Source organism: Pituophis catenifer, unplaced genomic scaffold (genome assembly GCF_029215685.1).
Source record: "Pituophis catenifer annectens isolate HBS135680 unplaced genomic scaffold, rPitCat1.0.hap2 SCAF_1, whole genome shotgun sequence".
NCBI classification, from domain to species: Eukaryota; Metazoa; Chordata; class Lepidosauria; order Squamata; family Colubridae; genus Pituophis; species Pituophis catenifer.
Genome location: NW_027256881.1, coordinates 96,227,226 through 96,249,819, shown reverse-complemented (window position 1 = coordinate 96,249,819; position 22,594 = coordinate 96,227,226). Strand labels below are relative to the sequence as shown.

Genomic DNA, 22,594 nt, shown 5'->3' with positions numbered 1-22,594 from the left:
GCTGGATTTCAAGAATACTCAGCATAATCTCATTTAAGAAATGCATTTGAATGAAACATCTAAGTGAAGTGTTTGACTGAAGAACTAATTATCTAGAGTGACAGAATCAGAAATATTCATCTAGATTATTAAACTCAACTGTCCTGCTGAGTACAGACATTCAAATTAAACAGATCTGAACATCTGATTCTCTAGATCAGATGTCTGCCTAGCCTCTACATGAATATACTCATGTACTAATGAAAGGCAGACAATCATCTTGGTGTATAATGGATCCTCCTGTCAAATCGCTCTTACAATTGGGAGGTTTTTTTAATGATAGAACTTGCAATCATATAACGAGGATCCATTTTTTTCTGTCTTGTATTCTGAGATGATACAGAATAGTATACATATTTGCGTGCATATTTAACTAGTATCAGCATATGGACTTTCAGTTTTCTTTTTTTCAATGGTAGATAGACTCAATTTCTTTCAACCTGGTTTAAGTTTCACTGAATCCTTAAAGTGCAGAGCCTATAACTAAACATCATAACTAAGGTCGGGTCTGAGAAGTACAGAATATATTGAAACTCTTACAACCTGCGATTTGGGAACTATGCTTCTGTTCATGCAACTTAGAATTGCATGTATTTTTAACAGTTACTTTGTACATATTCAATTTGGAAACAACTGTATTCCTAGGATCTTTTTTACGTCATGCTAGGTATCTGATGCTTGTATATTTACGTTTCTTGAGTGAAGAACTATATCTGCCCCTAATACATCTCACTGTATTACTGTCAGTCCTTCAAAGTAGCAGGTCAGGCCAAACTTTACAAGGACTACTGGAACTAGCATTGTAGGGTATTATTTTCCTTTTCCTTTTACAGTGAAACACAGAACTTTGATCAGATCTCCTTAATCAAAGTTCAGATATTTCTAGGGTGAAAACTCCATCCTACGCATATCCTAGTTGAATATGGCTGCCAATTTTTACAGATTATTTTTTCCAATCCTTTTAACCTTCACACGTCATTTCTATCTATTTCCATCTCACCTTCAAGTCAGTCTTGGCAACTACCTGGGTAAGTCCACGCAGTTCTCTTGGCAACAATAAATAAATAAACATTTCAGAAGTGGTTTGCCATCGTCTTCTTCCTAGGGTTGAGAGAATGGACTGGCCCAAAGTCACCCATTTAACTTTGTGCCTAAAGCAGCACTAGAAATCACTAAAAATTCCATTTTTAAGTCTGGTATTTTTAACTATTAAATTAGCTCTCTCACTTGTCTTTTATGATTACACTTCTAGTTCATATATGTAGAACTTATTAAACTTTGCATGCTACACTATATTTTTCCAACTAATGGTAATTTTTATATTTTACTCAAGATCCTTTTATATGCTTTAGTAATCTTTCCTGACAGCTTGCACTGTAAGAATTTACCTGTGCTTCTCTGTTTGCTTTTTCTTTAAAATGCTAACAATTATCTTGGGGGGGGGGAGAGGGACAAAGCAAAACTTCCAGTATCCTCTTTGACCAAAAGAATAATTTCACCAGAAAGAAGAATCACCTTCTTTTGTATTGATGGCAGGCTGGCTGGTCTATGGATCATGCATCTCCTTTTTCTCTCTTTACAAAGTAAAGACAAACCATCTGGGAACAGCTTTCAGAGCATATTCGCTTCTGAAAAGACATGGCTGTTTTAGCAATCTGATAAGAGATGCTTTGTTCGTGTTCCCATGCACTGTGAAACACTTTTTTTCCTAATGCTGCACATTTGAAAAATCATCAGTGACTTTGGCATGTCTTGGGAGGGGTTCGGACATCCCTGATCCTTGGTCCTTTTTTAATGCCTTCCAGTCAATGCTTATTTGTTTTGCATAAGCAATGTTACATTAGCAAGGAGACTACAATGCTAATACAGTAGTTATTTGGCCAAGGTCAAGTCAGTGTTGACAGCTGGCAACTGACTAGACCTATCTCTGCAGTTTTCTTGGCATTATTTTCAGAAATGTTTTGTCATTGCTCCTTCCTAGGGCTGAAAGAGACAGTGGCCAAAGATCACCCAGTTGGCTTCATACCTTGGTGTCCTAGTTTCTAGCTTGATGCCTTGACCACTACATTAAACTGCTGTATAACCTTTGCTCCTATCTGAGAATATATATTAAGCCTCTGGATTCACATTGAACACATTTGTTTTGTGCTAGTGAATCACCATCTCCCATACCTATTTTCCTACCCATTTTGCAAGGAACAATTCCATCCTTTCTGCTATGTATGGATTCATTAATTTGTCTCCTATTCTGCAGTGTATTTTTTCTTTTTTCCTCCAAAGGCCTGAGAGGGAGTGAAGTTGGGATTGCTGCTTATGCTTTGGAAAAGCAGCTGCAACCAGGCAGAAACATTTTCCCTCCACTTCCCTCATCCATTCAGACATACACTCGTGCATTTATACCCTGGTGTTTTCAAGGATGTGCAAACCTCCCGAGGCAGCTTTACCCCACCCAATTTTTTGAGCTTACCAAAGCAAATGCTAAGACAGAGTGGAGAGAGGGGTGTGCGTAGCAAGAATAAGGAAGTGGATATGATGTCTATAGATTGGCAAGAGGCAAGCAGGCAAGAGGCCTTTCATTCACCTGCTGGGACCATAAACTATGCTGAGCAACCTATCCTGGTAAGACTCCTGCCTAGAGCTTGGAACCTTGCCTGGAGCTTGGCAGCAATTAGAAAAGGAGCAACCACACTGAAGCAGCACCTCATCCCAACTAGTACAAGAGTGTTTGGAGAAAGGCAAAAGTTGTATGTTACTTTAAAGACTTTGAGACTTTAGTTTGAAATTAAAATAATAAATATTAAAGGACTGAGCATTTACGGTAAGTCATATTCATGTGACATCACCACCTTGTAAAGCCTAGAAATGAGGAGGTAATCCAGAGGAATACCCTGTTATTTGGCGAAGATGTGTTTTGTAATACACACACACACACACACACACACACACACACACACACACACACACAGAGAGAGAGAGAGAGAGAGAGAGAGAGAGAGAGAGAGAGACAACACTAACACTATGTATCTCATGTCCAAGTCCTTTTCATCTGTTTCCGGGTTCCTACACGGCAGAATATCTTCTACATCTCTTGTATCCATTATTGTATTGTTCTTGTTCACTGGGCTTGCTTCTATGCCTTACTGTTCTTTTCACTGTTGGTTTCTTGTGTTGCCCTTCTTTCTGTGATCTAATCTTTCAGTTAAAGTATGGTTGCTTGCTGCTCTTTTTGAATGAGTGTTACAATCGTATAATTGTTGTTTATATATGCCAGGATGTTCTCAGGTGGAAACCCAAACATACTGCCTTGCAGGTGTGACCACAGGTTCCTTTCCTTTTTTTCCTTAAGCAATCAAGAGCAGCCAGCTTTTATTTTGTCTTGTTTCCAACTCCAATTCATGTTTTCAAGACTCCAAAGCAACTGGAACCAGAAATACTGGGTATAAGCAGCAATTATCAAAATATAGTTGAATTATAAACCAAAAATGTCTTGACAGTCAAAGATTTGTGCCACGATAGGCAGTCTACTTAAGGAGATTGTGGATTTTCCAATTCTGCAGGGCTTTTAAAAGAGGCTGACCAGCCATTTCTTGTGGATATTTTAATTGCCCTGTGTACAAACTGCTGGAGGCTGGTTTAAGGTGATGCTTCTGGTCACTTTCAATTTTACATTTGTACTATTCCCTTGAAACTTGCCTGTTGAAGTTGACTCGCAATTCCCATTTACTCTCCCCATTTACAGACTCAGTGGGTTCATTTCCTAGAACCTAACTTATATTCCTTTACAATCTCTGCTTACACAATCTGCCAAAGACAATTTGAAGCTGTCTGGTCACACCCCAGCAATTATTCTGGAGATGACCTTTGAGGAGATGGTCCATTTAAAATTGTGAACTATAAGCTAATTTTCTCTTTTCCACTTGATTTAAAAATGCAAATTGATTCAATCTTAATTAACTGTTCAGAAAATAAGAATCAAAACCTCTCTTTTGTACTGTTTTTATAGCTGGCTATTTACTGTGCATTTCTTTAGCCTGTTGAATTATTCTGCCTTTCACTGAGGTTTTATGCATAAAACTATTTGTGATTTTAGTCTATTGACTGACTACGTGCCATCAAGTAGCTTTCAAGAGAACCAAAAAGTTATTTTATTACCTGTTCTAATGAACAGAAAGGAGCCTTACAGACCAAACAAGCCACTGCAATTATCTCAGTAAGTGTCAAGTCCAATGTCTTCTTAATACTTAAACTGCAAATTTATGGCCATTCTTTGCTTGCCACTCAATTGCACTTTAGCAGCAAGAAGAGCTGATGTAAGATTTATTTCAAACTGACAAGAACCATATCTCCACTATTTCTAGTTTGATTTTAGACAATGATTTCTATTTCAAACATATTGTAAGTGTTTGAAACCAGAATAAATCTTGCAGAACTCTTGAACTCTCATATCCCTTATCACATTGTGCAATTCCCACCAGCCATATCTTACAATATCATAAGGCAATGATTCTCAACCTTTTCTTCACCACTGATCCCTTTAAATACTTTTTGTGGCCAAGGAGCCCCAAGACCAGGGGTGAAATGGTCCCGGTTTGGACCGGATCGCCCGATCCAGTAGCGATGGCAGCGGATGGTTTGGAGAACCGGCCCCGCCCCCCGACCAGCTGAGCCACACAATCATCAGAGGCTGTTTTTTTAACTTTTAAAAGCATTTTTTCCTGCAACCTCTTCGACCGAAAAAATGCTTTTAAAAGTAAAAAAAAAAAAAAAAGCCTCTGATGATTGCGTGGCTCAGCTGGGATTGTCAGAGGCTTTTTTTTTTTTTTTAATAAAAAAGTTTTATTTTCTGATCAAACAAGTATACAATATAAACAATCATTCATACTATCATCAGAAAAAAAGAAAAAAAATCAATTTGGTAAACTCAATCTTCAACCCCTCCTCACCACCCCCCACCCCCGACTTCCCAGAACAAAAACAGGGCATAGATTTCACCAAACATTCGCTAAAATAAACTAGCTAACTGCAAGATTTAATAACTCCCAAGACCCCTTAACTCCCCTTTTACAATTTCATCAACCTCCCTTTATATAAACACAAAGTAACATGTAATCCAATAACTCTAAGAATTTTAAAACCATTAACAAATCTTAAACATTCAAACCTAAAAACATTTTTCCCCCTCCTACTTTTCTCAAAGTTCAGATATTTTGAAATCTCATAACAAAAAATAAACCTTAGATATTCACTAATTAAATTTCTACATTTTTATAATTAACCATTAGTACATTAACTAGAAAACCAAAAAAGATTAATCAACCATTAATACATCATATTTAAAAATCAATATTCAACTTTATACTTTTTCCCCCTCAGTAGTTATAACACCTAAAACATAATCAATTTAAACCATGAATAGAACAACTGCAAAGCCAAAAAAAAAAAAAATAATAATCTTCCATTCTTGGTTTCTTATTTTAAAATCTCATAACAAAAAATAAACCTTAGATATTCACTAATTAAATTTCTACATTTTTTAAGTTTCTAAATTTCCCCCCTTCATTATTCCTCCCTCCAATTTTTAAAATTTAAAAGATAATCAACAACATAATTAACCATTAATACATAAACTAAAAAACCAAAAAGGATTAATCAACCATTAGTACATCATATTTAAAAATCAATATTTAACTTTATACTTTTTCCCCCCTCAGTAGTTATAATACCTACAACATAATCATTTTTAACCATGAGTAGAACAACTACAAAGCCAAAAGAAAAGATTAATCTTCCATTCTTGCTTTCTTTTTATATTTTTTCCAATCTTTCTGCATCCCTCCTACTTCTATTTTGAGGAGGTTTTTCATTTTAATTTGAGGTTGATATAACTGCAAAAATTGTCCCCTTTTTAAAAAAGTTTCCTCTAATTTAGAGCCCCCAAATCGCCTCTTCATGCTTATATAAATCAGTTCATTCCTTCGTCTGTAAAACCAAAGTTTGTCAAGAGTTTGTGAAGAAAAGTTCAATTGTTTCTTTTCTATTAAATGTATAGATGCCACTGACAAGTCTCCTTCATCTTCTGAAACTTCGAAAGTCTGGTCATTTACTACTTTTTTCCAAACCAAGTCATAATTTTGAAGGATTCTATCAATTTTTCCGAAAAGAGCAGAGAGTAAGCTCGAAAATTCTTGAGAAAATTCTTCCACCCTCTCTGCTGCAATATCTCCTGAGTTGTCATCATGCTCCGTAGTTGTTTTGATTTCCTCAGTCATTTCTGTTGTTATCCCTTTAAGAATTGCTATTTGGTTACTTATAGCTGCAGTATGATTATTCATGGCTTCTTTTATAAATTCTGTAAGTTCTGCATCAAAATCCTTACAACTCTGTAAATCAGACAACTGTTTCGTTTCTGACACCTCCAAATAGCATCCAGCACTTTCAAGATCTCCTTTCTTAGAAGCCATTTTATTTTTAAGGAAATTTTCTTTCTTCCCACAACCATAAAATCATAAAGTCAGAGCCATCCTTTTGAGCAGCATTCAGCAATTTCTTTATAAACAATCTTTTCCCAAACAGCTCTTCAAAATCTATTCCAGCAACTTAAAGCCAGTCTCTGAGCACGAGTCTATTAGCAAAAACTTTTTCTAACTTTCCCTTTTAAAATCGCAACAAAGAAACGCCATCTTAACTTCCAGCTCAGAAAATCCAATTAGAAACATTGTATCCCCGGAGTTAAGTGTTGTACTTGCAAAAAGCTTGTCCCCCTGCTTCTGTTCCGCCTGCTTTTTTGAAATCATTTAATCTTCTATTTGACAGCAGAAATTGGACGCAACACCTAGCTCTGTAAAAAAAAAACAGAGTCCCCCCGGATCCGGAGCTTCAGTGGGCTGAACGGGGAGCTCTCACCCTCCTAACCCCTGGAATTAATCCAGGGGTTTTCAGGGAGCTCTACCCTCACCCACCTGCTCTCCTCCCCTTCTTTTCCCGAAGGGGAGATTTTCAAGCCGTTTGACAGCTGATTAACGCTGTCAGAACGGCTCAACGGAATCACGGGGGCGGCGGTCTAAAAAGACCGTCAATGGTGCTGCGGAGCCAACCCGGAAGTCGTCAGAGGCTTTTAAAAGCATTTTTTTCTGCAACCTCTTCAGCCGAAGAGGTTGTAGGAAAAAAAAAAAAATGTCTTTAAAAACCTCTGGTGATCCCAGCTGAGTTGCCTGATCAACAGAGGCTTCTAAAAGCATTTTTTTTCTGCAACCTCTTAAGGTTGTAAAAAAAAATGCTTTTAAAAGTAAAAAAAAAAGTTGGCCACGCCCACCATCACATTACACCCCCTCCCACCAAGCCACGCCCACAGAACCGGTAGTAACAAATTTTACATTTCACCACTGCCCAAGACTTAACTCAATATTTAAATCATAACATTTCTTCAAGACTTCACGGACCCCCTGTGACAACATGTGTTTCCCCCCAGGGGTCTGCAGATCACAGGTTAAGAATCACTGCTATAAGGGATAATACATTATAGCAACATTCCCCAATGGGGAGGTCACCAGGTCAGGTTACAGCTTCCGTTTTTTCTCAAACAAGAGATAGTACAAGAGATAGTATGTAATTAAACATTTTGTCTTAAGTGTGAGAAACATAATCAACATATGTGAAGGACATGAAGCAGCAAGAGGCTGAAGTTTTGGTCATGATATCAGACCTAATTCTGTGAGAGTTCACTACATTATAACAGAAGAAAAACAATTATAGAATACTTTAGATGGCCTCCACCTATGGATCAGTTTTGGATTCCATCTAACTATAAAAGTAGTTCTCATTTAGTGACCACAGTTGCTACTGGCAACTTGGTCATTAAGTGAAGCAGTTGTTAAGTGAAATCCAGTTGTGCTTATGATCTTACTTCTGATTTCTTTTGCTTCGGAGACTTGTGAAGGTTGTAAATGCTAGGATTGTTCATAAAATTACTTTTCCATTGTCATATCTGCAAACAGTTGTTAAATGGAACAGTTGCTAAAGGAAGCAGTCACTAAATAAAGAGTACTTTTAATGGGATGCTTTTTCCCTCTACAATCACTATCCAATGCACTATTAAAATCCTACCAAAGAGGTTGGATTTTTTTTAAAAACAGGATTTGAGACTGCACTGTAATGGGCAAGGAGAGTTGCCTTTATTTTGTTCTGCTGATTAAAAGTAATATATTACTGAATTCCACCAATACTTCTATTTCAATAAGAATGTCTTTCACAGAATGTACAAAATTTTTAGAAGAGGTATATTACTCTTCCTTTCAAGTATGATTATGGAATAAGGGAAAGTCAAGTTTCTTAAGTATATACTATCTCCAGGTGACTGCAGATACTATTTCTGTGATGCCTTTTGACTTCCAGTCTATCTTACCAACCTGAGATTCCCCGATAGTCTCCCAAGTAAGTACTAAACCTGCTCAGTTATTTTAGAACAAGATGCCACATGGGCTATTAAGGACTGTACAAAACATTAAAGGCACTGCGCCAAAAAAATAACTATGGTAAATGGTGAATGTATGTATCTGAAATGCTATCGCTGAAATTCATCATTGTTAGTCATAAGACTCAACTTCAAAATAAGTTTGCAACAATAAAGCAGAAAAAACAAATAAACCAAAGGATACTTGAGGCAACATATTTAACACTATCATACATTAAATATTTGAAGATAAATATTTCTGCTATTAAAAAAGAATTAGCCCAAATCTGAAAAACCTTTGTAATAAAGATACATTAAAATTACAGCATCACTAATAAGTCAGCAAAGTATCATACTGAATTAATTGTGGCTGTATGATGACATCACAGAAATTAATTCAGAGGTGAGCAGAATAGTTTTTAATCAAAATAGAAAACATTTCCCTTCTGAACTATCTTTACTTGTGCTTAATGACATTAACCATATCTCTTCTTCTACTTTTTAATAATAATGTTACAGTAGCAACAGTCAATCCTACACATGAATGCAAGCACTATGGATTATTACTACCACTTGAAAGCTCTGTGGGAGGTAGAAACGTTTGTGTGAGCAGGTAGAGGAACAGCATTCTGCCAAACTTTCTGTGGCTTTTTGAATAATTGTCAGGGTTAGGTGAACTAGCTATAAAGGAGGGACATTTCAGCTTGGCTCTAATAACAGAAACAGAGCTTTTGTCTTTTCACAATGAAGAATAAAACACAGCTAAACGGAGATTAGAAAAAAAAAGGAAAGGGATTTGCCAACATTAAACAAGCTGCAGGCATATTATACTGCACATTCTTCGTGCAGGCAGTAATCTCCAGAACACTTAAATATATTGCAGATGTGTGCCTTTATTGCTTTGCCAGATGCTAGAATTATGAAGTATTTGTGTGAATGTGAATGTGTGGTTGTTTACTCCACTTTTTCCTAAGTTTTGTTAGTTGCTCTATTAAATAGCACTGTTTAAGTTATTAAAGGCATCCTCCTGGGATCCAAGTTAAACTTGTCTGAAATGAACTTTTTTTTTAAAAAAAACCATGAAAATAAGAGAATACAAATTAACTCTCTTGAGGGATTCTTAGTATTGTGGCCCTGGCTCTTTCTTAGAAGTAGCAGCTTGGCAGGCATTTTATCACCCATCTTCCACGGGGACACTCCCTAGTGTATTCTCTGTTAATCAGTCTCTTTCTAATTATTTGGAAGATAAGAAGAAAATAATGAAATAGTTGCTACCACAATGTCTCCTTATCATATAGCATTGAGAAGTGCAAAGGTAGAGATATCAGCTTTTCTCCCACTCCCAATCTCCCAAGAGGACAAGAAAGATCAAACTTTACTAGGGAAAAAAAAGAGAAATGCAAATATACTTCTCAACATTTAAACCTTACAGTTGTAAATGTGCAGGACCGAAAATGTAGAGTGAACCAATTTACAATGTACAGGGGCTGGTAAATTGGCTTAACAAGAAGAACAGGAATAAAAATCCAAAGATCATAAGGTAGTACTGGGTTGTTACAATTCCATCAGGTTCTATCAGGCCTAGGCTCAAATCCAATTGAGCCCTATTCTTTATTTATATCAGACATGTCAAACATGCGGCCCGCAGACCAGATCCGGCTTGCAATAGGCCCAGAGTTGTCTCGCAGGGCAGTCCTGGAGACAGTGAGGGATCAGCCTGCACCGCCCTGGCCCACCCTGGCCACGCCTACCGAGTCGGCCATGCCCAGGCCATGCCGATCCCGGCCCCCCAAGGCCAAACAAAATCCTGATTTGGCTCGCAATGGAATCTACTTTGACATCACTGGTTTACACTAATAGAATCTTGCCAGGTTAAAGCTATATACTTCTAACTTTAATAGATATACCCTGGGAGATTCTAGGGTGTGCCTATCCTGAGCCTTTTCCTCCTCTCTCCCAGCCAGTTCAGGACTCCACAATCTCTTATTTTGGGCTGCTCTCTTGAATGTGTGGATTAAATTTCAACCACTGAGGCATAGAAGAAGACGAGAAAAAAAGTAGAAACATTCTATCAGTCCTGACCAAAAAGCTAACCCCAATAGGCTCCTCTTTCAATTGCCAGCCAATCTCAGCTATTTCATCTGATGGAAGTTAAAAAGTAGGATAAAATGGGAAGCCAATCCACTGAACTCACTGAAAGTTCAGAAAATTCCCAGGAAATCTATCCCATGATATCAGTACTGTTATACTGTGGCATAAAGATCAATGGAGACAAGTTGTACTTTTATTTACAACTTACTATTTTTTATCAAGTACTCAATGTACCTGACTACACTGTAATCAACCTGCGTACATGTGTGCATATTAGATATGTGCCATTAGTAAGAATGGGTCAAATGACTAACATTATTGTCATCAGCCATCCAAAGATGTAGAGCTAATGTAATTCAATAGCTGTTAAATAACACAAATGCAAATAGTTTGAGGAAATCAATAGAGGAATACTTTATCTGGTTATCCATATCTGATCTTTTCCTGGCAACTGCGAAGAATCCCATCTAGTAACAATCCAACTTTTTATAACTCTCTGTTCATTTGTGCTGCAGGTCCTGACCTAATCAATATAGCAATAAAAGGATTAACTCTTTTTTAATACACGCAGCAAAAATGCGTTGAAAGGCCCTTTGCCTTATAATTGGTATAGAGCAGAAAGACAGCGTGGGCACACATATTTATTTATTATTCAAATTTATACAGTCACCTATCTCACCAAAAGCAACTTGGGGCTTTTGGAGATAAAATAACAATATTAAAAAAACATGGATATATAATGTAAAAATCCATATGAATAAATATCATAAAAACCAAACATACTTTTTTTTTTGTTATTTCTTTCTTGTCCCAGTCTTATAGCAGACAGCTGTGTATGTACCATCAAAAATAGAACGCCCAACTATACATGTGTAGTTAGAATTCCTGAGTCTGGGCACCAAAAAAATATCTCAGCAACATGCATTGTATGAAATGGAAGACTTGAAGATATTGATCAGTTTATTTGTCATCCTCTTCTGGTGTGTATTTTAACTCATGTTAAATTTCATTTATATATTTATAGTACAGCATTAACTAAAACTGATTTACAAGCATACTTATAAAATCCTATTCAGATTCTTAATTTTATACAATGTATTTGAGAACAAGGGAAACAATTCAGTGTGAAGCAAGAAGATAAATTTTAATCCACACTAAGGTTTGCACTTTCCCTATAGAAGAATGCAATTAACCCAAATACTCCAAAACTGGTGCCATAATAGAAAACATTTTGGGTTAAAAATGTATGTATAGAACCATATAATACTATTTCATGTTTATTAACAAGGGAGTGATAATGGAAGTGTTTCCACAAATAGTTGAACAGGATTCTAGATTATCCAGGAAGAAAAAGCATTCTCTTATATGCTACTCAATCACTCTCAATGGACTCTGCTTCCTAGTGGATTATGAGTAATTAATCCAGATGGCTCTGCTCATGATTTGTTTATTATCACTACTGTGATTTGCTTCTTTTAACAAGTTGGGACTGAAGTTGAGAACCAGTAATAATGGTTCATAATTATTTACACAGAAACGAAGGAGATTGTGGCTGCAGAATAACAACAACAAAAGTGACAACATCTGCATGGCGCTATTTAGTGTTCGTAGCTTTCTTCCTGGAAGAGCCAGGAGAAGAAATATGTCAATATCTTGGCTGACCAGAGAAATGACGGATAGTGGAGGTTAATATTCATAGGGCCATCTGTTGCTGACCATGCATATAAATAATAAGGGAATGTATAAGGAGTGCATAGTGAAAACATGAATTTATCAATGAGATAGAAAAATAGCTTTATATTACGTAACAACACATCTCAGATAACTGGAAAGGTTTTTTACAAAAGTTTCCCTGCTTACAAAAAGTAAAGGAAATGAATAAAAGTAGAATATACAGGCTAAAGATTAGGGGGGGGAAATACATGCAAGTAAATGTTTTAATATATTTTAATAGCGTGAAAGATGTACAGAAAAATATAGTATAGATAAAGACAGTAAGAAATGCTTAAAATTAAGAGATAAAAACATGATGGGGAAAAATGGATTTTGGAAGTGGGTTAAGAGGGCAAAGTGAAGAGAATTAAAACAAAAATGACTAAATTATTTGAAATTATACTTAAGTAAGGTATACTGGAGGTATATTTCAGAGACCTGCATAGGATTAATAAAGATATGTTAAAGAGTGGAACTGTAACACATTCTATAAATGATAATATCCAAGGAAAAAAACCCTGAAGTCATGAATGTAGAAAGAGTTCCAAGTATAGATGGCACCTCAGCAGAAATGCTAAAATACAGATATGGGTTCCTTATACTTATGATGTTAAGTACATGTTTATGAAGACTGCGTCTCTGCCAACAATGCCATTATTGTTACAGAAAGAGATTAGATACAAAAACGACAGGCAGATTAGTTTAGAGGTTTCATCTGGAAAGGTATATTAGCAGTTTTTCAGATGTCTGAAAAATGACAGGTAGCAAAGAGCAAAATTTGGAAATATGATGCCAAGTAAGTACACTGAATAATGTTGCCTCCTACTTTTATTCTTTTTTGTGCAGTGTATTGTGTTGCTTATCTCAGAAAAGAATAGTATGACGAGTACATACAGTTGTGACTAATAGGTCTCCAAAGTCAATACCAACTCAATGATAATTTATATATGAATATTTTGTGGAAACAAATATGTGTAAACTGTGGATTGTTGCTGACTTGGGTACATTAGCTGTTGCATTGTCAAGAAAAGGAAGGAAGGAAGTATAAGATCGTTTCTTTTCAAAGTACAAAGATATTAATACATTGACAGCAAGAGATAGTCAAAGAGAACACTAACTCTTTACAGCAGGAAAAATATAATGTAGCAATGAACTAAAGTTCTCATTTCTGAATGAAAACTAAGGTTCTTGTGCTTGGTAAAGAAATATATTATGACTTTGATTTTGGATTATTCTGTTTTAGTTTTAATCTTCCCTGTAAACTTTTATAATTAAGCAAGACTTTAAAGTTACTCAATTATTTTAGCAATTTGAGTCTGAATATTATACAAAATGTTATATAAATTTCATAGATAAACCACCACTATAAATGTATTAATGATTTGTGAACAATGATAACAATGTTGACATTTTACTTTTAATCCTGTAAACTTAAACATGCACTGCATTTCTCAAAGCTGCAGATGGGTGGAGAACAAGAACCATGTAAGCAAGCCTAACTCTTCCTTTTATACAGCAGCTCCCAGGAAAGCTGTATTTTAATAATTATTCAGCAGTTAGCTATGCCAGAGCTAACAAAATATATTATAAAATACTTAAACATATGTCTGTAGATGAAGTTTAGTCGATGAAATATTATGTCATTGTCAATAACCTTGTGATATTTTATTTCTAATAATTAAGTGGTTTACTTGATTCAATATAGAGTAAAACTCTTGTCTAAAATATCTTTAGAAATAATTTTACCTAGCTCCTAAAAAAGCATCACCCTAAACTGTACTATGAGATTCCGTCTGATACAGTAGTTAAGGAGCCAGGGTAGAAACAGGGAGACTATGAGTTCTAGTCCTGCTTTAGGCAAGAAGCCAGCTGGATGACTTTAGGCCATTACTACTCTCTCTGCCCTAGAAAGAAGGCAATGTCACACCATTTTAAAAATCTTGCCAAGAAAATTGCAGGGATAGGTCTAGGCAGTCAATAGGAGTCAACAATAACTTGAAGACATAAGCAACAACAGCAACCCTGTATTCTAGTTTTAGACCATTATACAATATGTTCTAGTACAGGTGAGGAATAACCAATTGGAGAGAAGTGAAAAGTCAATCCTACTTGTGCATATGCAAAATGAAACATCAATCACTCTAGTGGTCTTTAGTTTTACCCAATTATGCATATGATTATATAGATATATATATCTTGGGAGAACAAAGAACCACTGGAGTGATGAAGTATCTCATGCCATGCTACTGCACTTTTCCTGACAACTGTGTTTCTAGAGATTCATATAGTTAAAAAAGAGGGTCAAGTGTCTACATTATTTAAATGGGTTTTTTGGGGATGGCTTAGCCAAATGGAAATGTAATTAAATTATCACATGGCAATATCAAATCAGGTCAAAACATGTAAAATCCATTTTGCTCTGATGATAAAACATCCTATTTTGAAATTTAAATTACTGTGTTACTAGAGTTTAAATTCTTTTTTGCTATTATTTTGTCAAGATTAAATTAGCTTCTTTTAAAAGATTCTAAATGCTATGGCATTTATGCTATGGCTGTACAAATCATTGGGAGAATTGGCTGGGACTACGATGAGGTAAGCCACTTCACTTCAGGGACAAACTGGCAGATTCAGCAGCAACATTCATTGTGCTTGCCCATATAGATTTAAGGTATTTATTTGGTAAATTGATGCATAAACTGATAACCTGGGCTAGAAGGCTATCATAAGGTTACTCTGAATTTTCAAGCAAAGAGATCAGCGACAAAGTTTTGAAAAGTAACCCTTTCACTTGCAGTCTTGCCATGATTTAAATGGCCCTCATTGTTCTTCACAGCAGCTCTATTAATTTAATAGCCTTAGCAACCTTATAAAACTATAGCCCAGACTATAACCTTTAGAAAGCAAACTTAAGGAGTTTTATTTTGTATTTATGTTTTAAAAAGAAGAACTATCAGCCTTAATAAGTTAACAATTTTGGAATGACTACACATCAAAATAACATGTTTACGTTCTTGAATAAATGCCCAAGAATATTAGTGGCTAGCACCACTAATCGATACTTCAAGTATATTCTAAAGTATTCTTCTTCAATTACTGTATATTCAATGCATCCTTTCTAAAAAGCTTTGTTGAACAAGTGAGTTTTTTAAAGTTTACATGAGCAGAATAAGACTGTATCATATAGCTTTATTATGATTGGGCTCAAGATTATAAGATGCTTGTATTATATATTTCAAAGAGACATTATGAAAAATTAAACAAACAAACAAAAAACCAGCAGGAAGCAATACTAATGAAATGTAGTCAAGATCTAGAAAAAAGTTACTTTTACCCTTGAATCATAAAAAAACCGCCACCATGGTAGAAAGCTGAAAAGTTAAAGGAACCTATATTAATGGAATATCCTCCCTTTAGATGGATAATGTTCTAAAGCTAAATACTTCATTTTAGATTTCAATATATGATATTTTTGTCTGCAGAATACTACACTGATCCCAGAACTTCACCCAACTCTTAAATAAAGTAATAGTTACATAGGAAGAAAAACTTTGTCAGATACAATGACAAATAGGGAAGCCCTTTTATAACCTGAATGCTTTATTTATAGTCTAGCTGTTGCAAAATCACTTATCCACTTATGCTACTAAATCTATAGATCAACTACATATAGGATAATCTGGCAAGACAAAATCACTGCAATGTCAATTTTCCAGATGTCAATGCAGTGAATTAAATTCTGCAGCAGTTTACATCATTTTATGCAATAGCATTATGGAAACAATATTCTTGACATAATGTGATGTTATGATGCAAACAATATTATCATGCAGATATAGATAAAACAAATAAAGTTATCTGGATTGCTGTAATGACATGTTTTTCAATTTAGTAGCCCTATGGAGAATAATGGAAAAAAACTAATTTGTTTTAATTAGTCCATTAAAACAATTTTTCACTCTTATTCAAGTAGCAATCATATTGTAACAGAGTGACTTTAGATTGATGAAGGATATTTAAAAGTATTTTTTCCTCTGGTTTGGAAATTTTATAGACCTTTACAGTCCAGGGAAATACCTGGGACTTCTACAACTTCTACAAGTCAACTCTGGAGATAAAAACCCCCTCCCACATGCCAAAGAAAGGAATGCAAATTACTTCCCTAAAACTGACAAGAAAGTAAAAGAAACTTCAGGGCCACAGACATCAAAAATGTTGAAGTTGAGGTTATCTTTATGTTCACTTATTCAGGATTTTGCATGAGATTACATTTAAAGAGGACCCAAGCTAGACAACTACCTAAATACAGTTTACATTTTTCCAGTGGAAAGTATGCTGACAACAAGAAAATGAAAGTCTTCATGATAAAATTTTGAAAATGTTGATCAAGCAAAACGTTCTGCAGTAGATGACATTGCATGGATCAAGATCTACACTGGTGTCCGTCTATTGCAATGAACAGTAGAAGGATCACAAGAACCACCTTATTTGATTTATAAATGATTTTATTCCTCATTTGCTTTACAAATGTTTTTATTCTTCCAACAGTCTGTACAGATTTTCTTCAGGTTCTTTTTCCCCCTGTCCCTAGAGCAACAATAAAAATTTACTGCCCCACAAGTCACATAATATTTTCTTCCAGCTTCATTAAGAGACCTCATGAAATTCAATGAGGACTCAAATTACGCATACTTCTGTTTATAAATTGTGCTTCTTACTAGATAACAACTAAGGCAAATGAACTGTTTTCTTAAGCTTGGGGAATGTCTTGCTACTGAAATTTTGCAGATAGATGCACATCTATAAAACAGCTGCATCTTTTTTTAATGTTTTTTTTACTTTTTGTAAACTTTACAGTGGCCACATGTCTAAAGAGTATGTTAGTAGCATTTTAGAATGCACAATATAGTATTGGCACACTGCATATTCCTGAGATAGAGCACGAAGTGAAGTAGTCTGCACTACTCAAAAAATCTGTTCTAAGAGATAAAAAATTCTACGCAGAAGTTCATGAACACAACATATATGATTTCATCGACTTCTTTGATAATGACTGTAAGACAGCTTTGAAGACAGCTTTAATATCATTCACTAATACCGACAGAAATGTCTGAAAAAGCTCTTATCATATAAATATGCAGCACAGGTATAGTATTACAATTCCATAATATCAGATTCATGGAATTACAAGCCAGATATGCCAATCAAATAGTTACTGATAGTAGCAGTTTTAATTTGAAACTTTGTTGATTTAATTAACAGTTTAATCTCATACAGGTAGACCCACTGTAGAGATTAACCATCTTGAATTTTCCAAATAAAAACTTGAAAACTTGAGCAAGCATGCATGTAATCCATCACTAATGTTACATACAATCTTTAGAACATTTTTATCAGCTCTATTTACTATTCCAAAGTTCAGGAAACAGTTATCCTATAAATCAGAGATCAAATGCCCTATAATATACGCTGAATTGTCACATGTGACATAACTTTATAGATGGCACAAGCCAGACTCTGCATGGCAATTTATTCTAGATACTAGATGTACCTTCCTAGGAGTTCATTCAATTCTTCTATTTCAGCACCTTTGACTCCTAGTATGAATAAAGTGGCACTTAATTGCACAAACATTTTATGGAATATAATGCTTAATATCATGCTAAATAGATCTCTTTGCACTAAATAGATCTTATTGCAAGTGCAGCCAGTTACTTATATTCCATAGGATGGTCTTTTTGTGGATTTTATGACAACACTGAATAATTTCTACAGCATTTATCACTCTTACCTGTAAACGCCTACCTGTTCATATTTATTACTACATAACTTGCTTTTACTTGCAGGTGTCTTATTCCACATAAAGTCTTCTTTTATACTCTTTATAGTTTTAAGAGCTTTAATACCCCCTCAATGAACAAACATGAGATATACCTGTTTAGAATAATTCTTAACAATTTAAAAGACTATTCTATCATTGTTTCCCCAGCACGCTAATTCACTCAAGGTGGCAGGCAAACAATATCACACTCCTTCTTTACTTCAGATAGAAACATATTAGTCATGGGAAAGACATCCAAGAATTCCAAGGTATGACTAGGACAGTGCTTTAAACTTTACAGCATTAAAAAATGGACAATATTGTCTTGAAATATTAAACAATTTTGGTTCAGAGACTGGTATGCAAATTTAATCGGTTTATAAAGCTATTTTTTTCAGTAATGCCCCCCTCCCCATTATCCATTAAATTTTACAATTGTGTATTGAAATCTAAAGAGACAATTGATCACAGAAGTAAGTATCTTCTGGCATACCATATCATATTGTATTGTGCCCACCCCCTAAAAAAAAAAAAAACCCTGACAGTAGTTGTTTCTGATAGCAAAATTAAAGCAAAAACACAAGACATTTTCTTTCTTTCCCTTCTTCTGGCTTTGACACCATTCTCCTCATTCCACCCTCTCTAGCGGTGGCTTCCCAATTGTAGAGATTACAACTAAATCACTATCATCTGTTCGCCGTCTTTCAGTTTGGACTAAGAGCTTCAGAAATACGGGCTGGTAAAATTTGCTTTCTCCGAAGACTGCCTACGTTGTCAATTTTACAAGAGTGACACGTGTCCTATCTATCCCCCATTAGAAGTTCCTGCTCACGTCAAGAGACGTGCCCATCACAGGGCCGCACCCAAGCACAATAGCTGTTAAATCACTTGCAAACAAGCGGCGGAAGCAGGTCTTGAAAGTCGCGAATTGCCAAGAAAAGGTATTAAGAAGTGTGCAAATAAAGAAACCAACTTACACTCGGAGAAAGGGAAGAATGAACGGCTGCTCCCAGAGGTCGTAGGGAGGGGGTAAAAAAAGCCACAAGGGCTGTATATTTGAGTGCCTGCAGTAATTAATTACTCACCTCTTTGATCTTTGATCTTTTCTGCTGGACGGCGGGATCGCTGGGTTCCGTTCCGACGGCCCCGATAGGTTTGCGGAAAGGCAGGTCGGGCAATCCGGGAGCCCCCGGCTCTCCCCGGCCCAACTTGTCCTGCAGGAGAAGCTTCACCTTGTCCTGGTGGATGTCCCTGCGGATCTCGTCGGGCAGTTTTTGCAGAGTGTCTTTCGCCTCTCGCAAAGCGCGCTCGTGATCCTCACGGATCTTGGCTAAGTTCTCCGCCGCTTCCTCCGCCGCCGACGAGCCGGCCCCGAAACTGCTGCTACTCCCCACACCCGCCGGTGGCGGGACGTGCGGATCGCCATGGGCGGGCGGCGGCGGCGGCGGCTGTTGGAGGGTGGTCGAGTGGAAGAAGACGCCGCTGAGCAATTTGGGGGAGTCCGGCAAGAAGAAGATGGCCCCGAAGCAAAGCGTGATGAAAGCGCTGAAGACCAGCAACAGCACGAACTTTTCCGTCAGTCGGAAGGCACCGCTGGGAGCGGGCCCTTTTCGGCTCCCGGGGCCCCCTAAGGGCCCTCCGGCTAAGGAGCCCCCCAAAGCGCTTGGGTTCGCGGGGCTGCCGAAAAGCGGCAGCAAACTGACGGCTGGCATGACAGCCCCACTGATAAGGTCCGGCTGCTAGAGGAGGACGACGACGGCCGCGCGGGACAACCGCGGGGGCGGCCCGTTTGCAAGGCTCCCCTGCGGCAGCCGCCGCTGCCGCTGCCGCCGCCTCCCCAGCCCCACTCAGAGCGGGAGAGCAGCGGGACTAGCCCGCGCCCGTCGTTTCGGGCCGCCGCTGCCGGGGGCAACTTCGCCGTCCTCCCCAGCGATAGGAAGTTTTCTCGAGTCTCTGCCGCCGCCACGGCCGCCGCCTCTTCTTCGCCAAAAACACGACTCCCGCTCGGTTGGAGCCCTGGGCTGAATGCAGGCAGGCGGTGGCGACCCGTGGTTAAGCGGCCGACGGCGAACGAGGGATGGAGGGCAGGCTCTTGTCAGCTCCTGGGGCGGCTGCCGCCGCTGCGCTCTCTAGAACTGGCCATGCCGGCGCCTCCAACGCTGCCTTTCAGGTAACAGACGAGCGGAGGGGCAGGCGGGTCTCGGAGCGTCTGCGGTCCCCTAGAGGCTCCCCGGCTCGTCCGTAGGAAGGGACAACCTTTGCTCCCCGCTGAGGCGCCGCCTGACCCCGAGCGCTAAGCAGAACAATCGCTTTGCCCCGTCACGGAGTGCGGAACTGAGAGAGGCTCGCCGAGCCAAGAGAGCTAAAGAGGAAAAGAAGGGGAGGCCCCCTTTGGCGGGGAAGGAGCGAGCCGGGCCAATCACAGAGTAGGCGGAGCAGGGAAACGTTACGGGGGAGAAAAAAAGGGGGCGGGGCTTAGAAGGCGAGGCGAGGCGGTTGACGTGGGCGTGGAAGACGTTCCGTTAGAAATAACGGAGGAGGCTCCGGGCCGCTTTCCCCCGGATCCGAACGTGCGAACTGAGGGTGCCGCTACAGTCCTCGTGTTTCCCCGTCGATGAGGGCGCCCGTCACGACAGAGGCAGTCCCCGATAGCTCCAGATTCGTTAGGTTTCCCCCAACTCTGTCTTGTCGGTGCTGCATGGAAGGACATTAAATGGCAAATGCCCGTTTGTTTAACCGCGCAAAACTCGGGGGGGAGGGGGGGGAAACCTCGAGGTTTTTTTTTTTTTTAGGCTTTTTTTCCGTATCTGTCTCATGCACGGGGTTGGGAGGGTCACGGAGTTTATCGCTTTAATTTTGCAACGCGGTGACACGTAATAAAAAGGGCTACTAACGCTGAACGAGTTGTTATTACGGAGGTGGTGTGCCAAGGAGTGAAATACTGAGTTATTTCTTTTGCTTCTGTGTAAATATGCGTAGAATCTGCATCTCCTTGTACTGAATGGGATGAATTATCAATGAAGCACGTTAGAGCTGCTTTATAAAACTGGGTTTTGTTTTGTTTTTTATCTTGCTGTAAGGCAAGATTCCTCAGTCTTCAGTTGATTGACTCCCAAACATTTATTATACGGAAATAATATCATTAGTGCTACTTAACTAACCAAATAATGTCAACTCCGTGGCTAGCAATAGTACTTAGATTTATATACCACTTCACAGTGTTTTAGAGCCCTGTCTAAGCGGGTTTGTAGAGTCAACATATGGCCCGCAATAATCTGGTTCCTCATTTTACCAACCATAGAAGGATGGAAGGCTGACTCAACCTTGAGCTGATCAAGATCGAACTCCTAGCAGTTGGCCGAATAAACCTACAGTACTGCAATATAACCACTACACCACCACCGCTCTATAGTCCCATCAATCTTTGTGTGTATGTGTGTGTCTCCGTGTCCTATATTGACCACTTTGGGGAACCTTGCTGTAAGGAATAACGGTAAAAGGACTCGATTAGGAATGAAAAATCCTGCCACAAGGTCAGTTATGGAAATTCACTGGTGACTTTAGACAATCACTCGTTTTCAATCCAATTTATCCCACCAAATTGATAGGATAAAATGGAGATTCCTACATTGTGCCTTGATTTCTTGAAAGGCAAAATATAAATTTAGGAAATCTCAGAGAGTTCTCCTTTTTCTTATACTGGTAGTCCTCAATTTATGACCACAATTGAGCCCAAAATTTATGTAGCTAAGTGAGACATTGTTAAGTGAGTTTTGCCCCATTTCCTTGCTACAGTTTTAAGGGAATCATTGCAGTTGTTAAGTTGTTCACACAGTTGCTAAGTGACTCTGGCTACCCCATTGACTTTGCTTGTTAGAAGGTCGCAAAAGCGGATCACATGACTCTGAGACTCTGTAACTATCATAAATAGAACCAATTGCCAAGCATTTGAATTTTGATCTCATCTTTGGGATGCTGCAACAGGCGTAACTAAAAAATGGTTAGTCATTTTTTTCAGTGTCATTGTAACTTTGAACGGTCACTAAATGAACGGTTGTAAGTTGAGAAGTACCTGTACTGTAGTTCATCTTACTTACATGGAATAAGCATTGTACTGTGCAAGCTTTCAGTCTTATCCAGATCTGTAAATTATATTTTTATTCTGCATCTGATATGCAGCCTTCTACTAACTTTCATTGCCAGTCATTGAGGTCTATCACAGAAGAATTAGACTCATGTCTGCTTAAGAACATGCTCCTATCAATCATGCATCATTAGATGGATGCTGCTATGGTACTTTGAAAGCAACAAAAATTCAAAACCACCAACTATTCTATAGTTTTGGGAAACCCTGCTTTTTTTTCTTCCTTCTATGCTCTTGCATTGGTGGAAAATACATTTGCAGATATACACCTTGGTGCTTTCTTTTTTCATTGCAAAGACAGACTGCTCATTATGCTCCCTGTTTACCTTTGCACATA

General features: G+C 37.9%; 1 protein-coding gene across 1 annotated transcript in view; it reads right to left on the bottom strand.

Annotated features, from left to right (window-relative positions):
• Positions 1 to 19,939, bottom strand: part of MAN1A1 (mannosidase alpha class 1A member 1) — a 63,115-nt gene extending 43,176 nt beyond the window's left edge. The window contains exon 1 of the mRNA XM_070932768.1: positions 19,199 to 19,939. Within this exon, the coding sequence (XP_070788869.1) occupies positions 19,199 to 19,825 (627 nt within the window). The 5' untranslated portion in view covers positions 19,826 to 19,939. The remainder of the gene's footprint in view (positions 1 to 19,198) is intronic.
• Positions 19,940 to 22,594: the final 2,655 nt, after the last annotated feature.